The following is a 20,899-nucleotide window of genomic DNA, read 5'->3' as shown; positions in this document are numbered from 1 at the left end:
CTGTGCGTAACGTTTTCGAAACTTCACTCCATAAGGTCTGAATATTCCAAAGACTTTGCACCCATGCAAATGGGCTTTGGAAAATTGCCGCGAGAGCTGCCATTTACGCGTGCATTCCTAAGCGCGGTAGAGAAACCGCTGGCCTGGCAATGCAGTGAATGCACGCGTGAATGAAACAGGATCGAGACCCTCGCACGTTTTCAGCTTCAGCCCCCTGGAAGGAAAGGAGCAGAGAGCTGGGCGCTGAAGAACTCCCCTCCTCGCTTTCCCTCTCCTTCTCTTTCCTGTCTCTCTCACTCTCTCGCTCCTCTCTCTGTCTGTCTTTTCCTCCCTCAGACCTCTTACAATCTCCGACACACGGGGGCATCGTCGTCTTACCTCAGCCCCTTCGCCTTTCCCCTTTCCTCCTGCCACTGCTTCTCAGTTCCCTTCTTTTGTGGAAAGGAAGAGAAAGAAGAGGAAGGAAGACCGAAAGAAAAGAGAGAGAGAGAGAGAAAGGCTGAGCACTTCCCCACCTCCTCCTCCTCCTCCTCCCCCCAAGGGATTGGCCTTTCAAGTTTGTGGTTAAGCAGACGTCAGAAGAGAGGCTTTTAGGAATATCTCGACAACTTAACCCAAAAAAAAAAAAAAAAAAAACCCGTCCCTGCTAAAGAGGGTGGGAATGGAAATGGCTTTCCCCAGCCTGTGGCCAGGACTGCAGCCCTCCAGATCCGAGAGCCTCTCTCCCGCCTCGCAGCTCTGCGGCTAAGGCTCCCGTCCCCCAATGGATTTCCCACCAGGTGAGAGCGCTCAGCCCCCGACCCCTCCTGCCCTCCTTCCATTCATCCCGGGGGGGAACCTCTCTTGTTTACTGCTCGGCAGACCTCGTCGTCCGGGTCCCGTCCCCCTCCCCTCCGGCCATCGGAAGGGCGCTCAGCCCTCTCCGCCCGGCTGCCCTTCTCCCGGGCTTCTCTCTCCCCTCCACCTCTAAAGGAGGAGAGAGAGAGAGAGGCAGAGCCGGGCTGGAAACGCATGGGGGGCTTTCCCAGCAAACTGAGAGAGACCCATATGTGTATGTGTATATGTGTGTGTAGTGTGTGTGTGTATGTATGTAGTGTGTGTGTGTGTGTGTATGTGTGTGTATGTGTATAGTATGTGTATGTGTATGTATATAGTGTGTGTATATGTGTGTGTATGTGTGTGTATGTATATAGTGTGTGTATGTGTGTGTGTGAGAGACCTGTGTGTGTGTGTGTGTGTGTAGTGTGTGTGTGTATGTGTGTGTGTGTCTCTCTCTCTGTATGTACAGATACACACACACACGCCTATATCTGAAAGCACTTATTCTGTAATAGAAAATATTTCCAAGGCCAAGTGAACTTTCCCTGCATCCCCCAACTTTACTCAAAAGCAGTTTCCTGGGAGGTGGGAAAGGAGGCTAACGGTGGCTGGGAATCCGTCTGCAGTTTCAGTTGTAAACTTGGTTGGGGTAAGTTTTGTTTTGTTTTTTTCTATTGCTGCTGTGGTTCTGCTGCGCACACCTGGCCCCCCCCCCCCCCCCCCCCCCCCCCCCGAGCACAGGTAAGAGAGGGGAGAGGGCAGCGCTCGGCCACTCTCACTCATGTTAGGAGGCTGCCCAAGTTGGAAAGATGTTTCAAATAGAAGTCCGGGGGCAAAAAAACCCCCTGTAATTTGTAACTGGTTTTCTTTTCCTCCCTTCGAGTTAGCTCCGTGCCTAACCTTTGCTTTAATCCCCTTTTCCCCCCGGCTCCATCTCCGTGGCTGCTTCTCATTAGCAGCTCCTCGCTTTCCTCGGAGGTAGCCAGGCGAGTCCCCGCTGCACACAGCCCAGAGGATCCAGGAAAAAGAGAGAGAGCCCAGTTCATCCCTTCCTGCAATGAGGAGAATTGGAAGGCCAGAGCCCTGGCTTTGCTCGTTTAACATTGCATCCAGCCCCTTCTTTTTCTCCATTTCCTTCCCTGAGTTTTCTTGCTGTATCTATAAAAAAAAAATCCCTGGACGGAGCTCCCCTCCCTTCCCTGGGAAAGTGGTGGTTTTAAAAGGAAACAGAAGGTGAAGTTTACAAGGACTTGGAGATTTTTTTTTTTTCCCTTGTAGCACAGGAACACAGATTTACTGAATAGGATGGGGGTGGAGGGAGGGACAGGCAAAGACTAGGAGAGAAAGGGCTTTCTCTTGGTCCATGGAAAACCTTTTTATAATTATCTTGTTTGTTAATGGCCTGAAATGTGAGTCTTTGCTGCCCTGGTGTTTGGTCTGTTAAGAGTTTCTGCTGTAAATCGGAAAAAATGCGTATTGGGAGAGGGAGAGAGGCAGAGAGACACCAAAAGAGGGTGAGTGAGATCAGGGAAGGGAGGAAAGGAGACGGGGACAAAATGAAAAAGAGAAAGCAGGAAAAAAAAAGTAGAAGAAAGCAGGAGTGCAGCGCATTTACAATAGTTACTTAGAGCTCAGTTGAAAGAAAATATCAACTTTGTAAATTGAACCTTCTTCAAACTCTCCATCTTTGAGTAGTTATCGGGAGGGGAAACCCTTACCGAACTTCAGATTATCAAGTTCCTTACTTAAAAGACTCCTTCTTGACCAGAAGGCAATTAATTAATAAAAAAGAACAAAAAAAGCCCTGGATCAGCACCTGCCAATTACTTACAGCCTTAGCAAAGCAGAGCAGGCAGGACTGGCACTGACCTCCACCGTCACTGCATGCAGGGGACTGGAAGTGCCTCGGCGGCAGAGGCTGTACCTTCGCCACCCTCGGCCCGAAAGATCCCTCTCCTCTGAAGAAGCTCAGACCTCCTCCACATTGTCTTTCTTTGCTGATCCCCCGTCCTCAGCTTGAGTTCTGTATGTTATGGATTGCTTGCAAGTCCTCTGCATGTTTGCAGGGTGATTTACTCTCTTCTAACTCTCCTTTTCCTGTAAGTAAAGCCTTATATATTCTTTCTTTATAATAATTTTGGCACTCTTCTCTGTACCACGGTAACATAAGGAATGACAGCAGATAAAAACAAAACAAAATTGGCCTGTCCAGTCTGCCCCTTTATAAATGTTCATCACACTACTAAAGATATCTCCCAGCTGACCACTTGTAGGATGTTGCCCCTTCGGTGAATCCCTTTCGTTGGCTTCTGTACCATTCTGATTGTCTTCTGGGGAATTATAGCTTGGGTGCCTCCGACCTGGCTACCCTGTGGCCTGCAGTGGTGCTAGACTGTGCTGCCTTCACCTGCCCCTTGTTGAACCTCCAAACCCTCTTCCTCCTGCCATCCTCAGTGTCTGAATTCTGGCCCAGCATCGCTTTCCAGGACCACCTCTGCTGTTAGGTCACGCTAAATAATAGATTCAGCTATGGAGAAGGAGCTCAAAAGGTTTATGAAGGTATCTTGCGGACCGTCATATATTGCCACAAAATGCTTTTTGGCTTATATGTGAAAACGCAGGTAGGCTGCACATGCACACACATGACTGTACGTGCTATTCATTCAGTGGACTAAGATAAGTGCATGTAATAGTTGTTTAACATACAGTGCCTTATCTCATGCTATAGGTACTCTTGTGACCTGTGATTAGACAAGCCCAGTGCTTCACGGGCTTCACATATAAGCCAAAAAGCATTTTGTGGCAATATATGACGGCCGCAAGATACCTTTATAAACCTTCTGAGCTCCTTTTTCATAGCTGAATCTATAATTTAGTGATTATTTCTAATTTTCAAGCTATCTCTTGGGTCTTTATTTGTTAGGTCATGCTAAGCATGTTCTGCTTCATGTCATCATGATCCCCGCTTCTTGAAATTCCTTTTCTATGGAAAACTCCACCTTCCTGTAACTTATTGAAGCCTTTCAGATATTTGACTGTTTCTATCACAGCCCCCTTCCCCTTCACCTTTCCAGTGTGTTAAGCCTCTCCTTGTAGAGTCTATCATTTTAGTAGCCCTAACGTTACTAAACTGCTTCCATCCTCTCAAAAGTACACCCTCCAAAACTGAAACAGTACTCAGGGTGGGGGGTCTCGATAGAGGCCTGTACAAGGGCAATATGACGACTTTTCTTTCCTGTGGATAATGCCTCTCTGCTTGTACAAGATCACCCGCTGGTAGCTTTCCCTGTTGCTTTATTGCACTGACTGAGATGAATACTCCTAGATCTGTTTCTTGTTTAACAATTTCCAATTCTTGTCCTTCTAAATGATAAGTAGCTAGTGGACTTCTGTGCCCCAAATACAGGATATTACTTTTTTTTTTTTTTTTTTTTTAACACTGAAGCTCATTTTCCAAACCTTTGATCATTCTTCTGGTTTGTTTTTTTTTCAACTCCTCTTTCATCTTTTTCACTCCTTCTAGTCTCTCTCTGCCCTGTTATAGATTTTTTGTCTTAGCTGCAAGATTTTTGTCAGCGTCACGAATAAAAACGTTGACAATATCCTGTTCTAGCACCAAGACTTAGGGTACTCCACTCGTCACTTTAGCCTTACCAGAGTGAACTCCAATGATCTCCCATCGGTCAACCAGCTCTTCACCCACTTTACAATGTTTGTCTCACTCCAGTAAAGTCCCAGCTGGTTTAGAAATAATTCTGTTTGAAACCATGCCAAACGGTCTTTCTTAGGTACAGATAGGCAACAGATAATGCACCAGCCTGATCCATCCCTTTGTGAAACCCCATTGGCCGCTGCCCTGTACTTGACGTCTTTCAAGGTACTGCACTTTAGCATCGTTTCCAGACTTCTGCGCACTACTGAAGTTAAGCAAAGAGCCAACGAGTCTCTACTTGCCCGCCATCTCCTGGTTTCCAAGGGGCTACATTCGTTCTCCTCCTGCCCCCCCCCCCCCTGCGACCTTCCCGCTCTTCAAGGACATTTGTATGCAGAGGGTGTAGATCTCCTCTCATTTGCTGAAGTGCTTCCGCCTCCTCTGCAATTTTCTCATTTTCTGCTTTAAGTCCATTATCTTACCCTTAGCTCGCTTACAATCTCTGCATTCTTCTGCTCTTCTTCACGTATCCACATTCTCTAACTTTTCCTTTCGTGTTTCGCCTCTCTCCCCTACTCCTGAAGAACGTTTGAGCTCCTGTTCCGAACTGGGCAGTTTTCTTCTTTCTTTGGGATTTGCTCATCCAGTTTCCTTCTCTGCCTTCTCTTTGTTTTTGCCTAACGATTCTGCCTGTAGTTTTCCTACTTTGTGCCTGCTATTCTGTTTGCTCTTATTATTTCTCCCTTTGCCTTTGTTCCCCAGAGATTTTATTGGCTTTCCACATGTTCCCCTTTTATTGCCAACCAAAGTTCCCCTGCAACCCTTCCATTCTCAAATTCCTGGTGGGGCTTCCTCAACCCTATTTCTCCTCTTGTTGAGGCTGACCCTCTTGAATTCCAGGACCCTAGTCTGAGTTTAATACTGAATGAACACAGCACAACGATCGCTAGTTCCTAAATTGTCCCTTACCATTAGGCTAGCTACGCTGTCTGCATTCGTTTCATGGCCAGTGGAGTCGCCCTTCGAGTAGGCTTTTCCACGAGTTGCCTGTGAAATGCTGCTTGTGGGGCATAACGATTTGCACATTCCCTGCCGACATTGTAGAAGGTTGGCTCCAGTAGGGAGCTCTAATTTAAAAATATCATCAATATTTGTTATATCATTTTGTGTTCTTTCCCATTCAAAATGACACACAAAAAAGCTATTGTTTATGACATTTGTCATTATAGCACATGCTGAAGCTTTTCAGTACAAGCTAGTCACACAATTTAGTAGAGTGTACATGTTTTTAAAGTATAGTGTGTGCGTCTGTAAAATTTAGCAACGTGTGCACGTAAAAATATAGTACATGCTATTCACATATTTAAGACCTCGTTTATTAAACATTTTTCCCATAGACACAGAATGGGAGAAAAGCCGTAGTAAAGCAGGTCCTTAGTGTATTGTAAAAATATAGCATGTGCTGAAACAAAACAAGTGATATATGTGGGAAAATGAAATGATATAAACATCGTAAAACCAAAATGACATAAAACAATATATTTTTTTCCATGCATAACCACAGACTCCAGATCACATCTGGGGAACTGACATTGCCTGCTAGCAAAAACCGCTTCTTCATGCCCCCATCCTAACGATGTCTCCCACCATGTCTGATCCTACCTTTTTCCCTGTGCCGCAGGTCTATATAATATCCCTGTGTACATAGAAAGTCTCCAGTAATTCATCTTCAGTCTGCTCTCCCTAATATAAGAGCCCCTCCTCCCCTCCCTTTTTTTCGGTGCTCTGTTTCTTATGAGGAGATTAAGGCTTGGGATGGTCGCCTGCCGATTCTGGTGTCTACAGATACCAAAACTCAGTGATGGCAACTCAGTGATTGCTCCTCTGCCACGGTGGCCTCCAGGTCTGTAGGTTTCAGACTTCAAGCATTTGCATGACTGTCCAAGAGATTGCTCTGCCTGCCTCCCTCCCTCCCTCATTTATTTGTTTGTTCTCTTGATTTTTTATATTTACATCTTTTTCCGGCTGTTGTTGCCCGATCCATCTGGGGTTAGAATCCCTTTAGAGCTTGCCTTGTTTTTACCTCACCTCTTCTTGCTGATGGGGGGAGAGCCGTTGGTTCCTTTCACCCTTGATTAGTTTAAATGCTGGTGCCGGTTCTAATCCTCTAATATCTTGGCTGAAATATAGAATCCCAAAGTGTAAACCATACCTGTATGAGAGGCTTAACAAGAGCCTTGTAAAATGTACCAGGCTAAAGAGAGAGAAAAAGAGGTAAACTGAAGGAGAGACGGAAGGCGTGGAAGACGGGGAATACTGAACGGGTTCCACAATGGACGGTGCCTGGTACAGCGAATCAGGCAATTTCAATGAAATTGCCTAATTCGGAATGGTTCGGGAGAACCGAAAAACGATTGAATTTTTTTCCGAAATTCTGGAAAAAAATTCATTTTCGGGTTAGCGCGCACTATCGGGAGTTAGCACGCACTAACGGGGCCCCCGAAAAAACAAACAAACCCCAAATCACGGGAAAAATGACATTTCCGTGGGGGCCCCCGAAACGAAGCCCGACATTTATTTATTATTTATTTGAAGAGTTTTATATACCGTTATTCGGTGAAGCCATCATAACGTTTTACATAGTGAACAAATATATATTCAAGGAAATTTTGAGATATTATTATAACATTGTGAACATTAAAGTAAAAACATAGAATAACAATTCTAGTAAGTAAAGTAAGGTTGGAAGAGGAGGGAAATGAGTTAGATAGGAAATGTAGTTCTTAGTTCATTTGAGAGTAGGTATGAGCAGACATGATATACCAACCTGATATACCAACCCAAAGCACATCTCTAGGTACATACCTATGCATTAAGAATGTTAGGTCTTATTTTCAACTTTAAGGAAGCCTTTCTCTACAGGGCAAACTGGTACATGTACTATCTGTTAACTGTATAACTTTATAATAAGGACATAGGCACAAAAATATTCACGAATCAGAGTTTGCTGCACAACTTATATTTATTTATTTATTTGTTGATTTTTATATCCCGACATTCGTCGGAACATCCTGCCGGTTTACATTGTAACAAAATAACAAGAGAGAGAAATACAATAAACAGGGAGGGGAAGGGGGGAGCAGTAATGAGAGAGGAGAGAGGACAGCAGTAGGAAGGACAGGGAAAGAGAGAAAGAGCACATCCTCCAACCAAAACCTTAACAGCATAAGAAGTTGCCAATCTGGGTCAGACCGAGGGTCCATCAAGCCCAGTGTCCTGTTTTCAACACTGGCCAATCCAGGTCACAAGAACCTGGCAAGATCCTGAACTTCCTGCAACGTCTAGAAGGGAAAACGTTCACAGAAAAATCTGTGCAAATAAAACCATGCATAAGAAGTGCTTGAGCCCTAATTCTGAATTTAGCATTTTTTTGGGAAAACGTCCCAAAAATGTTATTTGGTTCCATGAATTTTTGTGTGAAATTGTTTCCCTTCCTGAAGTTGCAAAAAGCTAAATCCTTGGACAAGAGGTTTACCATTTCAGAACTGTGTGAGCAAACTGACTTGTAAGCTTCTCGCACTTTGTTTTCCTAATTTTTGCTTGTAACTTAAATTCGACCCAAAATCTCTACTCCCCTTACTGTCTGCGATGCATAAGTTTTATATTAAGACTAAAATTCTGCTTCCCTTACCCTGCATAACTTTACAGCATAAAACATGAAAGGGAAACAGGTACGTAAGAGAAGAAATATAGTCGCACCTGTCTGGACCAGAGCGCAGCTTTTACTGGCAGTTAATAATCTGTGCGCCGGAGCTGAATCTGAAAGCAAGGGCAGATTAAGATACCGGGACATTGGGAGAAATCCCAGTGGGCTGGGGCCCAGTTTCAGGATGGTCTTTAAACTGGTGTGACTGCACTGGGCCCAGGAGAAGAGAACCGTTAAGGCAAAGCCCCAGCAGCACGGTGGGGACTCTCAAACACTGCTGCCCCTTACAGACATAAACCCGCTCCTTCGTCAACTACTAACCCACTCCACCAGCTGCCTCCTGATAATCCCCCTCTTCCAGCTGGGAAGGACAGGAGTGGAAGCTTGGAAGGAGTTGGAGGAAGAGGAGGAGCCAGGAAGAAAAACGAACATAGGCAAAGGAAATGGCAAAGAGAAGAACCTGAGAGAGAGGGAAGAAAGAGGAAAAGAATTTGAGGGGACAAGGAGGGGTGTTGGAGGCTGCGGTTCATCCTTGTGTTGAAAGTAAGCAATCCAGCAGAAAGAGTGCACATGCCACTTAATAATAAGTTCTAATTATAAGTTATTTGAGAAACTAAACATCAGTGCAAAACAAGAATGCCTACTCTCAGTTGCAGGGCAGATCAGAAGTGAAACTGAAAGCAGCAAACAGGAAGCCTGAGAGAAACAAGGAGTGTCCTATGACATCCGCTCAACCCCCTTATCCAGTCTACCATGCTAAACAGAGAGAGGGAAACATTTTAACATGATGTGATCTGACATAACTGCACATCAGTTCAATACACAGCAGAGATTTTTTGTTTTGTTTTGTGGTTTGGTTCAGGTCCCCCATGGGTAATTTCATTTTTTCTGCAGTTTGGGGTTTTTTTCCCCATGGTTCCCGAATTTCATTTTAGTGCGCACTAATATGAAATACAAATTTTTCCAAAATTTCGTAAAAACGTCTTTCATTTTTGAGGGCTCCCGAACCATGACCAAGTTTGTTGAAATTGTCTAATTCGTTTAAAACGAATGCAGATCTCTAATACATACAGACATACATAAAACCTTCCCTCTCTTTTACACTTTCAAGAGTTGATGTTCTCAAAAGAGGAACCTGAAGGGGTCAGACAAAGGATCCTAAAATAAGGGGTGAAGGGAGACAAACCTGAAAGGGGTAGAGTAGAAAAGGAACTTGGAGGTTGAGGCAGGGGATGGGGGAGAAACTACTCAGATCAAGCTTTGGACACCTTTTCACCAGGATTAAAATGTCAAAATATGGCAACCCTAGCTGTGCCTGTGGCTCAACTGGGTATATGTTGAATTTAGAGAAATGAGGAGGTAGAGATGCAGGAGGAGGGTAGGGAGTAAGGTGGGAAAACTGAGAAATGGAAAACTGGAAGAAGCAGAACATCTGCGGGTAGATCGGTTATAGACACCGAGTTCTATATCCAAAGGCATTTAGCCAGATATGAGTTATCCTTATGAATATTTTGGACACCTAGCTAAATATTAGATAACTAGGGACATTCCAGGGGCATTCTGGGGCAGAGATAAGGTAACTGGATGAGTTACCTAATATCCAGTTAGCTGGATTACCTATCCAGTTAACTCTCATTGTGTCACAGAGTAGTCCCAAAGTTAGCCAGGTAAAGCTATTTGGCTATCTTTAATATAGTCGAGTTAATTCTCATTGTGTCACAGAGTAGTCCCAAAGTTAGCCAGGTAAAGCTATTTGGCTATCTTTAATATAGTCCAGTTAACTCTCATTGTGTCACAGAGTAGTCCCAAAGTTAGCCAGGTAAAGCTATTTGGCTATCTTTAATATAGTCCAGTTAACTCTCATTGTGTCACAGAGTAGTCCCAAAGTTAGCCAGGTAAAGCTATTTGGCTATCTTTAATATAGTCGAGTTAACTCTCATTGTGTCACAGAGTAGTCCCAAAGTTAGCCAGGTAAAGCTATTTGGCTATCTTTAATATAGTCGAGAATACTCAATGGTGCAGCCGAAAATCCTGCCAAAGTCTACATAGTAACATAATGAATGACAGCAGATAAAGACCAAAATGGTCCATCTAGTCTGCCCATTTGCAAGCCGGCCAGTAGTGGAATATTGCCCTACTGTGTCTGTCAAAGAAGAAAAAGCAGCTGTGCAGAGACATAGGAGCAGGAATGCTGTAGTGTACCTACTAGTGCAATATCTGGCTTAGATACTGCGGAAATGTCCTAGGTATTGTATCTGACACTGCAGTATTACATTTTTATATTATTTATGTTATTTTTTATTTGGATTTATTAGAAGGGGAACAACAATGCAATGGAAGAACCACGAGGTTCACGATGCCCCTGAATATTGCTGTCCTCTACATAGGTCAATTCTGAAGAGGAATTGATTTATCATACTGAAACCAGTCAATGTATTGCATGTATTCAGTTAGGAGTGCATTTTATAGATGTCTTTCTACAGTCAGTACAGGAAATTGTCAAGTAGTTCAAGCATTTATAGAAGAGAAGAAGAGGGTTGGCGTCTGTAACCTTAACCTAAATTCTTACAAGTAGTTCCCAAACCTGTCCTCAGGGTCCCTCAGCTGGTCAGGTTTCCTGGACATCTACCATGAATATGCATGAGACATATTTGCATACAATGGAGGCAGTGTATGCAAATACATCTCAAGCGGAGATTCTAGAATTCTTCCAGAACTTACTCCCCAGAGACGAAAAGCACTCGCCACGTACTCCTGCCTTCCACTCCTCTGCCCAATAATTTGTTTTGGATGCATGGCAGGGAGAACATAGTAAGTGCATTTCTTCCTTATTAGTGAGTACAGCGTTCCCACTTTCCTCCTCCTTTGCAGCAAACCCACCCCAGTACAGCCCTCTCCCTCTCCCTCACTGTACATCCCTTTCCTTCCCTACCCCACCCGCCTCCCGTAATCTCCTCCCTTCCCCTCACTCTTCCTCTACCACTTCACGCTCCTTTTCTTCCTCCCCTTCTCTATCCTTCTCCCTCTTGCATTCTCTTTGCCTGTCTCCCGACCCACTATTCCCTGCTCTCTCCTCCTCTTCACCTTCCCTGCAGCCCCTCTGTCTCCTCTTCCGCTCTCCCCACCCCATCCCTCTCACTTTCACATCGTCTCTTTGCCTTTCCCCCTACGAAAGTTCTTTCTTCTTCTCCTTCCCCCTTTCATTCTGTCTTCGTTTCCTCTCGCCCCCATACCTGGAAGACAGTCTTGCCAGCTCTCCTGTGCCCAGAAGATGCTCTTACCACATCCTCCCACTCCTGCCTCCTGCACCCAGGCCCCAGTTAGCTCTAAATATGCTTCTGCTGTCTACCTCTGCTAAGAAAACACACTCGCCCCAGGGAAACAGGCACGTGCTTTCTTTTTCTAATTTGTTTTTTTATTGAAGAAACATTTTTCTAAATACATTTTGGGTACTGACAAATACAACAGTTTTCCTTTGATCACAAGAACGACTTTGATGTGCATACCTATGCATGAGTCAGTAGTGAAAGAGCAAGTTTAGCCTTTAGAGTTGGTAAATAATTTTTTATAATTGTCATGACATCACAAAACCCGTAGCCTCTACAATGGACGATATAATATTACGCAGTCATTAATTGTTGGATACAATGGAGCTCTCACAATACCCAATGCCGTCAGAAAGTTCTTAGCTAAGGGCTGCAGGGCATCTTGAATGGTTGCTGACTTTACAAAAGCATGAGCCAGAGGCAGCAGGGCAGCTCTCTCTGTGGCAGCGGATGCCGCAGAAGAAGCTGACTTGCATTTATTTTGTAACAATTCCAAATGGAAGGTAACCATTTTGCTTTCAAACCGAGGGTCTTATTTACGAAGCATTTTTCCCCATAGGCGCAAAATAGGAGAAAATCTTTAGTAAATAATTATCCCGAGTTTGAATGAACAGGGCAGACTGGGTGGTGCACAGTTTGCGGATGAGCTGCCTCAAAGACAAAAAATATGCAGTATGTTCTCTTGCTGGATTTAATGGTGCTCTCATGTATTCCGGGTTTGCCTTTGGGAGAATGGCTCTTCACATTAGTGAGACTGTCTCGGGAATTATTCAGCCCTTGATAAGATGCTGGGATGCGTGGTGGAGTCCTCTTCAGCTCCAATCAGGGTCTAGAGAGCAGCAGCAGCAGCAGCATGATGGGAAGAAGAGAGAGGGCTGCGGGGCCTGGAAGAGAGAGAGCAGAGAGGGCTGCACCTGAGTGGAGTCGGGGGGAATGAGTGTGGGGGAGAGGGAGAGGGCTGAAGGAAGAGGGGAGCAGAAGATTGATAGGGCTGAATGGAGGAGGGAGAGAGGAGAGTGTTGGGATGGGGGGTGAGGGGAAGATGAGGATTACACCAGTCATATCACTGTTATCTGCATTTGAAATTTCCTGAAACCATATAAACCCTTCAGTGTCCAAAGTTGTAACTGAAAACCTGAGATCTGTTTCTACCAACAGCGGCTTAAGGTGACAAGATTGTTCCAGGCCGATCTGGTCCTGGTTTTGCCTATTTAAAACCCGAGAAACCTCCTTCCCTCCTCCCCCAGTCAGGCCTCCTGCCCCACTCAGAGCCCCCCAGCTGCCCGGTTCCTGGCGTGCATCGTATTGCTTATTACGCTACCGGCAGTACTGTCAGAGCGATGCTGGTTGCGCCGGGAGCTGGATGATTGCTACGAATACCGGGGTAGCGTTATGAGGATTGGGGGCAGTTCCTCGTGGGGTGGAAGGGTTGAAGAGGGAGCGGATGCTGCTACAGGGGGCCTTTGGTTCAAATGCATTTATACTAATTTTGGGGGAGGTAGGAAGGAGGCTATAGGCCCACAACAATTGAAACATATTTTGCGGGTCTTGGGGGGGGGGGTCACCCCACTAGGGCCACCGTTTGTTGCACTTGGGTGAGGGGATTAGGCTCCCAGGCACACAACTGTTTTTTTTCCCCCTGATCAGCACTTAATTGGTTATATTCTTTTGATTATAGCTGATTAAGATTACAGCTGTCCCCAGATAACTCTGAAACCTAACCAGCAATATTCAAGTATGTCAGGTTAGTTTTCAAAGTTATCAAGGTAGGTGTACCTGAATAACTTTGAGGATATTCCGCGGGATGTTTATCCCGCTGAATAGCCCCGATAACATATCTGGCTACGTTTACCCGGCTAAATAATCCATTGTATGATTTTTTTGAAAACTGCTGTCAGAAAGCATCTCAAAAGCGCCATCCTTTCTTTATTGCTCTGGCCACTCCCTTTCACTCCATACCGATTGCCCCAGCTTAGAAGCCTAAGAGAGCTGTATAACTGCTCACTGCCCCATTGGCTTGTATTTTCCTCTGGTCCTCTAAAATTGTATATGATTGAGCCTCCCCCCGCTCCGTGTACTTTGAATTGTTTCCCTCCATCTGCTTTGTGTCTGCCTCAAGCATGTTTAAATTCTTTCACAGTGTTGACTGCCACTGCCTCTGCACTGAGCCTATTCCAGACGGCCACCGCCCTCTCAGGAATGAAGTATTTTCTCTTGTTTCTGTTATTCTGCCCTCCCTGCTATTTCGTATCATGATCCGTTGTCCATGAATTTCCTTTCCTACCAAAAATGTCACCTTCCCATACTTTACTGAAGCCTCCTAGACCTCTGAATGTTGCTATCATGTCCCCCATCCATTCCCTCCTCCAGCGAGCACATTTTGAGTGTTTCCAGCCTTTCTGTGTAGACTTTGTGTTACAGGGGCAGGGCTATCGGTTAGAGCACAGGCCGAGAACCAGGGAAGCCAGGGTTCACATCCCTTCAGAAAGTCACTTCACCCTCTATTACCTTAGATACAAACTTAGGGCCCTGCTAACTAAACGTTTTCCCATAGACACAAAATGGGAGAAAACGGATAGTTAATAACCTCTGGGGACGGGAAAATACCTTCTCTACCTCAAGCTACCAATGAAAAGGTGTGAGCTAAATCCAGTTAAATAAACAGGCTTTCTATCATTTTCTGAACTGTTTCCATTCTCTCAATGCACACAGGACTGTTTCATTTACAGTTAGTTTCCTTTATTCACTGAGAAATCACCTCAGGACAATTTCATCTGAGCTAGAAGTCTGAAAAAGCAAGTTTGCTTACTTTAAAGGGTGTTTTCCATAGATAGGATGAATTAGCCTTGCTCAGTGGGTGATGTCATCCTTCGCCACCTAACGGACCTCTCTCTCCAAGCTAGAAGAACTTTTGTGTTACTGAGCATAGGCGGAAATTCCCACTTGGGCGTTTCCTTGTGAGCCCCTTCAGCCAATTTGAGAGCCAAATCTAGCAAGGTATTTGAATCTTCTCAGAAGCAGGTCTACATTTCCGATTTGTTCCGAGTTCCTCGCCCCTGTTATATGTAACTTTGCTCCACATGTCTAGCTGGTTGTTTCCCCTTGTTTGATGTAAACCGGTACGATAAGACTTATCTTGAATATCGGTATAGTAAAAACTAGTAAGTAAGTAAGTAAATAAATACATATTTAACATGGCTACTTTATGGTATGCAAACTTGTTTTTTCTGTCCATAAGCAGGGAGGAATTAGCCATGACATGGGGAGTCCCAGGCTGAGGGTTGCAATGCATTGTTTACTGAAAAAGCATGGATTACTGGGCGAACACACTAGGCAAAACTGCTTTTCTGAATTTACTATCACAGTTTGATAGATTGTCCAGACAGTAGTGGGATGTATTGACAACCATATTGCAGCTTTGCAGATGTCTTTGATGGGTACAGTTTGTAGAGGAGCTACTGAGGCAGCCATGGCTCCAACTTGATGAGCCTTGATAGAGTCTGTGATCTGGATGCCCGCTAGGGTAAAACAATGTGGTATTCAGTCTGCTAGCCAATTGGACAAGGTTTATTTGACCACTGCTATGCCTAGTCGGTTAGGACTGTAAGAGACAAAGAGCTGCAAAACCTAATGATGTGGCCGAGTTCTTCTTTTGTAATAAGCCAAGGCCTTTTTACAATCTAAGGCGAGGAAGTCTTTTTCACCTTCATGTTCATATGTCTTGGGAAGAATGTAGGGAGCATGATGGCTTATTAATATGAAAAATAATACTTTTTTTGGTAGGAATTTTGGGTGGGTATGGAGCACTACCCTATTGTAAAAGAATTGCATGTAGGGTAAGTAATGAACTAGAACTTGAAGTTCACTGACCCTTCTGGCTGATGTTATTGCTGTTAGGAACTTGAGAGAAGTCAACTCCAATGGTTCAAATGGCGAATTTATGAATTGTGCTGGAACCATGTATGGATCCCATGGAACAGGAGACTCTGTGACTGGAGGTTTAGTTTGCCACAAACCTTTCAAGAATTTGAGTGGAGATAGGTTTACTATCGATTTGAGTATGGTAAGCAGCTATAGTGCTGAAATGTACTTTCACTGATGAAGTGCTGAGACCTGAAGCAGAAAGAATTGCAAATAGTTAAATAATTCTTTGGGTTTGCATGAAAATGGGTCCAAGGAACTGTGCTGATACCATGCGGAAAATCTTTTCCATTTAAAGTTGTAGATTGATGGCTTCCTTGCAAATATTAGGATATCCTTAACTTTCTTTGCTACGGAAAAGCCGCCAATTGTTGAGCACTCAATATCCAAGTCATCAGATTAAAGGATGGGAGGTTTGGATGAAATAGACATCCCTCGTCTTGGGTTAATAAGGATGGTTCTGATCCTATATGGACTGGAGGACTTCTGGATAGCTGTATTAAATATATGAACCAAATTTACCTGGGCCATACTGGAGGTATGAGAATCAGTCAGGCCCAGTCTTTGAGCATTTTTTAAACTGTACTGGATATTAGTGGGATCGGTGGAAAAGCATATATGAGATAAATATTCCAGTCAAACAGAGAAGCGTCCTGCAATGTTCTAAATTTTCTGGGAAGAATGGAGCAAATGTTTTCTAGCTTTCTGCTTTGTTCTGATAGAAATAGGTTGATCTCTAGAAGACACCATAAACTGAACAGCCTGTTGGCTGCTGTTGATTGTTTCATAGGCCATTCATGTGGTTGAAAGACATTGCTGAGGAGATCTGCTAATATATACTGAAATCTCTAGAAGTCAGCTCGTTTGCAGAGTGACATGATGTTTGTGTCAAATTTGTTGACCCTTGTGTTGGAATGAGGTTTACACTACCTACTTTTCAATATATTTATAAATGATCTGGAAAGAAATACGACGAGTGAGATAATCAAATTTGCAGATGACACAAAATTGTTCAGAGTAGTTAAATCACAAGCAGATTGTGATAAATTGCAGGAAGACCTTGTGAGATTGGAAAATTGGGCATCCAAATGGCAGATGAAATTTAATGTGGATAAGTGCAAGGTGATGCATATAGGGAAAAATAACCCATGCTATAATTACACAATGCTGGGTTCCATATTAGGTGCTACAACCCAAGAAAGAGATCTAGGCGTCATAGTGGATAACACATTGAAATCGTCGGTACAGTGTACTGCGGCAGTCAAAAAAGCAAACAGAATGTTGGGAATTATTAGAAAGGGAATGGTGAATAAAACGGAAAATGTCATAATGCCTCTGTATCGCTCCATGGTGAGAGCGCACCTTGAATACTGTGTACAATTCTGGTCACCACATCTCAAAAAAGATATAATTGCGATGGAGAAGGTACAGAGAAGGGCTACCAAAATGATAAGGGGAATGGAACAACTCCCCTATGAGGAAAGACTAAAGAGGTTAGGACTTTTCAGCTTGGAAAAGAGACGACTGAGGGGGGATATGATAGAGGTGTTTAAAATCATGAGAGGTCTAGAACGGGTAGATGTGAATCGGTTATTTACTGTTTCGGATAGTAGAAAGACTAGGGGGCACTCCATGAAGTTAGCATGGGGCACATTTAAAACTTATCGGAGAAAGTTCTTTTTTACTCAACGCACAATTAAACTCTGGAATTTGTTGCCAGAGGATGTGGTTAGTGCAGTTAGTGTAGCTGTGTTTAAAAAAGGATTGGATAAGTTCTTGGAGGAGAAGTCCATTACCTGCTATTAAGTTCACTTAGAGAATAGCCACTGCCATTAGCAATGGTAACATGGAATAGACTTAGTTTTTGGGTACTTGCCAGGCTCTTATGGCCTGGATTGGCCACTGTTGGAAACAGGATGCTGGGCTTGATCTGGTCTGACCCAGTATGGCATCTTCTTATGTTCTTATACAGGTAATAGAGAAAGATACATGGCTACGATAACCTTGATAAAGAAGAAAAAGAAGGTTGGATGAGCTAGTGGTCAAAGTCCATATAGTACAAGATCCATGCTATGTGATTATATAGTTATTTAAAAAATCAATCATAGATGTAAATTTTTTTTTTAATTTTAAAAAATCTTAAATTAAAGTCTTACCCACGCAATGATGAGGAAGCATTTACACCAAAGGATCAGAATATGTCAGAAAAATCTCTGAAAACATAAGAAAATCAAGAAATGTTATTCCAAGAGGAGTGAACTGAAGAAGGCAACCTTAAGACTGAGAATATGACTGCACTTATCCCCAAATCAACGCCTAGGGAAGTGTGGGGAAGCATTAAAAAAAAAATCTTTGTTGTGTAGGAAATAGTTCAAGTCTGAACAGAAGAAGCACAGTTAATACAGAGGCAGACAGAGAAAAGTGTGCAGACCCGCTCCTACAATGAGTGTAAATAAACTGTGAACGAGAATGTAAATGTAACAGAGAGCGGCCACAGGGGGTCCATTTAAGAGCCTGGATAATAAACAAAACCTAGCTGGCCTAAGAGGCAGGTGGAGTGGAACATAAACAAGCACGTGGCATTGAAACGGTCAAGCGGAGAGTGCTGCATGTGGGATACCTTAATGGAGTGACCACTTACAAACAACTTGTCGGGGATTGCTACTGCTGATATAAAAAAAAAGTGAGAAAGCTGAAACAGAACCCAGGAAGAAGGAAGGGAGAACAAAATGAAACCGATGGAGCGTTCAGCCTTCTTTACTGTACTTTTATTTTTTTCGTTATTACTTGTCTGCAAGTTTATATCCTGTTCGGGTATATATTTATTTATTTATTTTATTTAAATTCTTTTAATATACCGATGCTCAAGAACCAGGTCTTATCGTACCGGTTTACAATAAACTAGGGAGAACCAGTTAAACAATGAAAGCAAAAAGTTACATTATAATATGTTATATAATATATATAAATTACATTATATATGTTTATATATATATATGTATATATATATATATATACAATATAACATATATACATTACATTATATATGTTTATATATATATATATGTGTATATATATATAAATATATAATGTAATGTATATATATAAACATATATACATTACATTATATATGTTTTGTGTTCTCAGATGATAATCATGTCCTTTTTTTTTTTTTGATTAATTCTTTTCCTAATTGTTTATTATTTGTTCTAAGTTCCCTCCCAATGCAGTTTCCTTGAAACATGGCCCATGTCAGGGGGGGCCATAACATTATTAATGCAAGCTGCTGGTTTGGATGCTACAGTGGCCTTTTTGCTTGCCTGAACATAATAAAACGTTGAACCTTTTGTCCCTCCTTCTTATATTCGTTTCCAGACCCAAACCATTTGTATGAGGGTCTTTGTCCTTATGGATATTTACTCCTAGGGCTTTTCCCAGTTTGTCCAGACACCTGGAGTAGGAGACATTTTCTGAGGGAGGCAAATGTTCTGGAGGAGGATTGGAGGGCACCCCTGTTAAACCTTTTTCGGAGGAATGCTAAGCCAGGGTTCCAGTGATGAAGCTGAGGAGAGGTATATTCCTTCTGGACTTCTCGGAATGGCTATGATTTGCTGCAAGTGAAAGCTGTGGGCTAGAACCCCTTGCGGAGGCTCTGCTGGGGCATCCATTATGAACTGAAAATAGTGGGAGTCTTCCTTGTAGTAAAGTTGATATTCTGGAAAGGAGAGGATGGATACTACCCTCCTTGTCCTTAGCTACTAAAGAGCTAAAGAAATCCTTCACTAACTCTGCTACTTGTTCAAGTGGCTCTCATGCCCTCTGACCTGGCATAGGTGGTGGAACATCTTCTTCAGAAACTAGGGCCTGCATATCTTCCGGACTCTGTAAAATTTGAGTTGGAAATCAGTTAGAAATGAGGTACTAGAAAGCAAATGACCTAGTCTTTGGTCCACTATTTTCATTGGTGAGATTGATGGAGGTAGAAGAATGATATCACCCTCTGCTCCTGCTAACAGACTAGTTTGGCCTGCATACAATTGTGTGGGAAGATGTGCAGCATGATGCATCAGTGCTTCTGAAGGCAAAGGCATAGAGGAACGATGTTCTGAAGCTCAGTGCATGGAAGGCTTAAGCACTGATGGAGCCAATGGTGTCTTTTGGTTCGTCGACGCCAATGATGCTTTGTGTGTCAAAGGCACTGATGGAGCTCCGAGTGTCAACAGCACAGATGGAATTCTATGCATTGATGGTGCTGACGTCATGCTGTGCATTGATGCGTCCTCTGTGCATTGACAGCACTGATACCGCTCTGTGTGTTGATAGTGCCAGTTCATCGTGCATCAGTGGTCCCAGTGCACTCAAATCCCTATGTTTTTTTGGTGTGGAGAACGCCAAGTGTACCATGGAGCAGTGCCTTTTCTTCTTTGATGCATGCTGGCTGTGTTTACTCGACCCCCATAGATTTGGACTGCTCTGCCATGGAGGAGATATTTTGGAGGAGCTCCTGCTCAACTCCCTTCCTGGTGAAGTAGACAAGGCTGTACTTCGAGATGAGGACCAGCTTTGGCATCTGTATCCACTGTGCAGTTCCTCCATTTTGTAGGCCCTTGCTCTCTGCGTACATGGGAACATCCATCCACAATTTGTAACAATTAGCCTGGGCGTGGTCAGGACCCAGGCAAACATAGCAAAGCTCATGTCTATCTGTAATGGACAAATACAATCTTTAAACCCTCTTACTATGGCTTTTTTTTCTTTCCTGACATTAGGAGGAAAAATCTTCTATCTTCTTTTTGTTTTTGGAAGGTATATATATATACATTAACATTTATTAGGATTTGTTAATCGCCTAACAGTAGACTAGGTCTACGCGATGTACACAAAAACATACATAAAATATAATAAATAGCCGTACATTATAAAATTAAAATACAATAAAAATAAAACGGTAAATAAAATAAGACAGAATAAAATTACAAATATGCTAGCTTAAATAAAAAAAATCTTTAAAAGATCTCGGAATGTTTTAACAGAGTCACATTAATGGAGCTCCATCAAAAAGGAGTTCCAAAGGACCGGGCTGGCAACGGAGAAGACACATTCACGCGTGATGAGTAATCATGCCAATTTTGGTGATGGAACATCCAGGAGACACCTGAATGTCCAGGTATCACTGAAAAGTGCTGTTTGGGGGGCTGCTGAAGCAGCGAGGCAACTTTTTAGATAGAAACATTAGTTATAACTTGAAAAACCAGAGAGAAATACAGGTTCACGTCCATGATGGTGCTCGGCTGAAAAAAAGACTAAGGGAGCTCACGAGGCAACACCTGAGTGAGAATCCCTGCATATGCTCAGTAGAGCAAAAGCTCTACTAGCTTGGAGAGAGAGGTCTGTTTGTTGGTGCCGCTGGATGCTGTCACCCACATGTCATGGCTACTTCAGCCTGCTTATTGATGGAAAATACTGTAGAACAGA

The 20,899-nt window shown here is 43.3% G+C and overlaps 1 protein-coding gene across 1 annotated transcript in view; it reads left to right on the top strand.

The window, feature by feature from the left end:
* Positions 1-457: 457 nt before the first annotated feature.
* The window catches only part of CLCF1 (cardiotrophin like cytokine factor 1), a 134,287-nt gene continuing 113,845 nt past the window's right edge, over positions 458-20,899 (top strand). The window contains exon 1 of the mRNA XM_029575419.1: positions 458-779. Within this exon, the coding sequence (XP_029431279.1) occupies positions 764-779 (16 nt within the window). The 5' untranslated portion in view covers positions 458-763. The remainder of the gene's footprint in view (positions 780-20,899) is intronic.

The sequence above is a fragment of the Rhinatrema bivittatum genome, chromosome 13, assembly GCF_901001135.1.
Source record: "Rhinatrema bivittatum chromosome 13, aRhiBiv1.1, whole genome shotgun sequence".
NCBI lineage: Eukaryota > Metazoa > Chordata > Amphibia > Gymnophiona > Rhinatrematidae > Rhinatrema > Rhinatrema bivittatum.
This window is presented reverse-complemented; position numbering and strand designations above follow the sequence as displayed.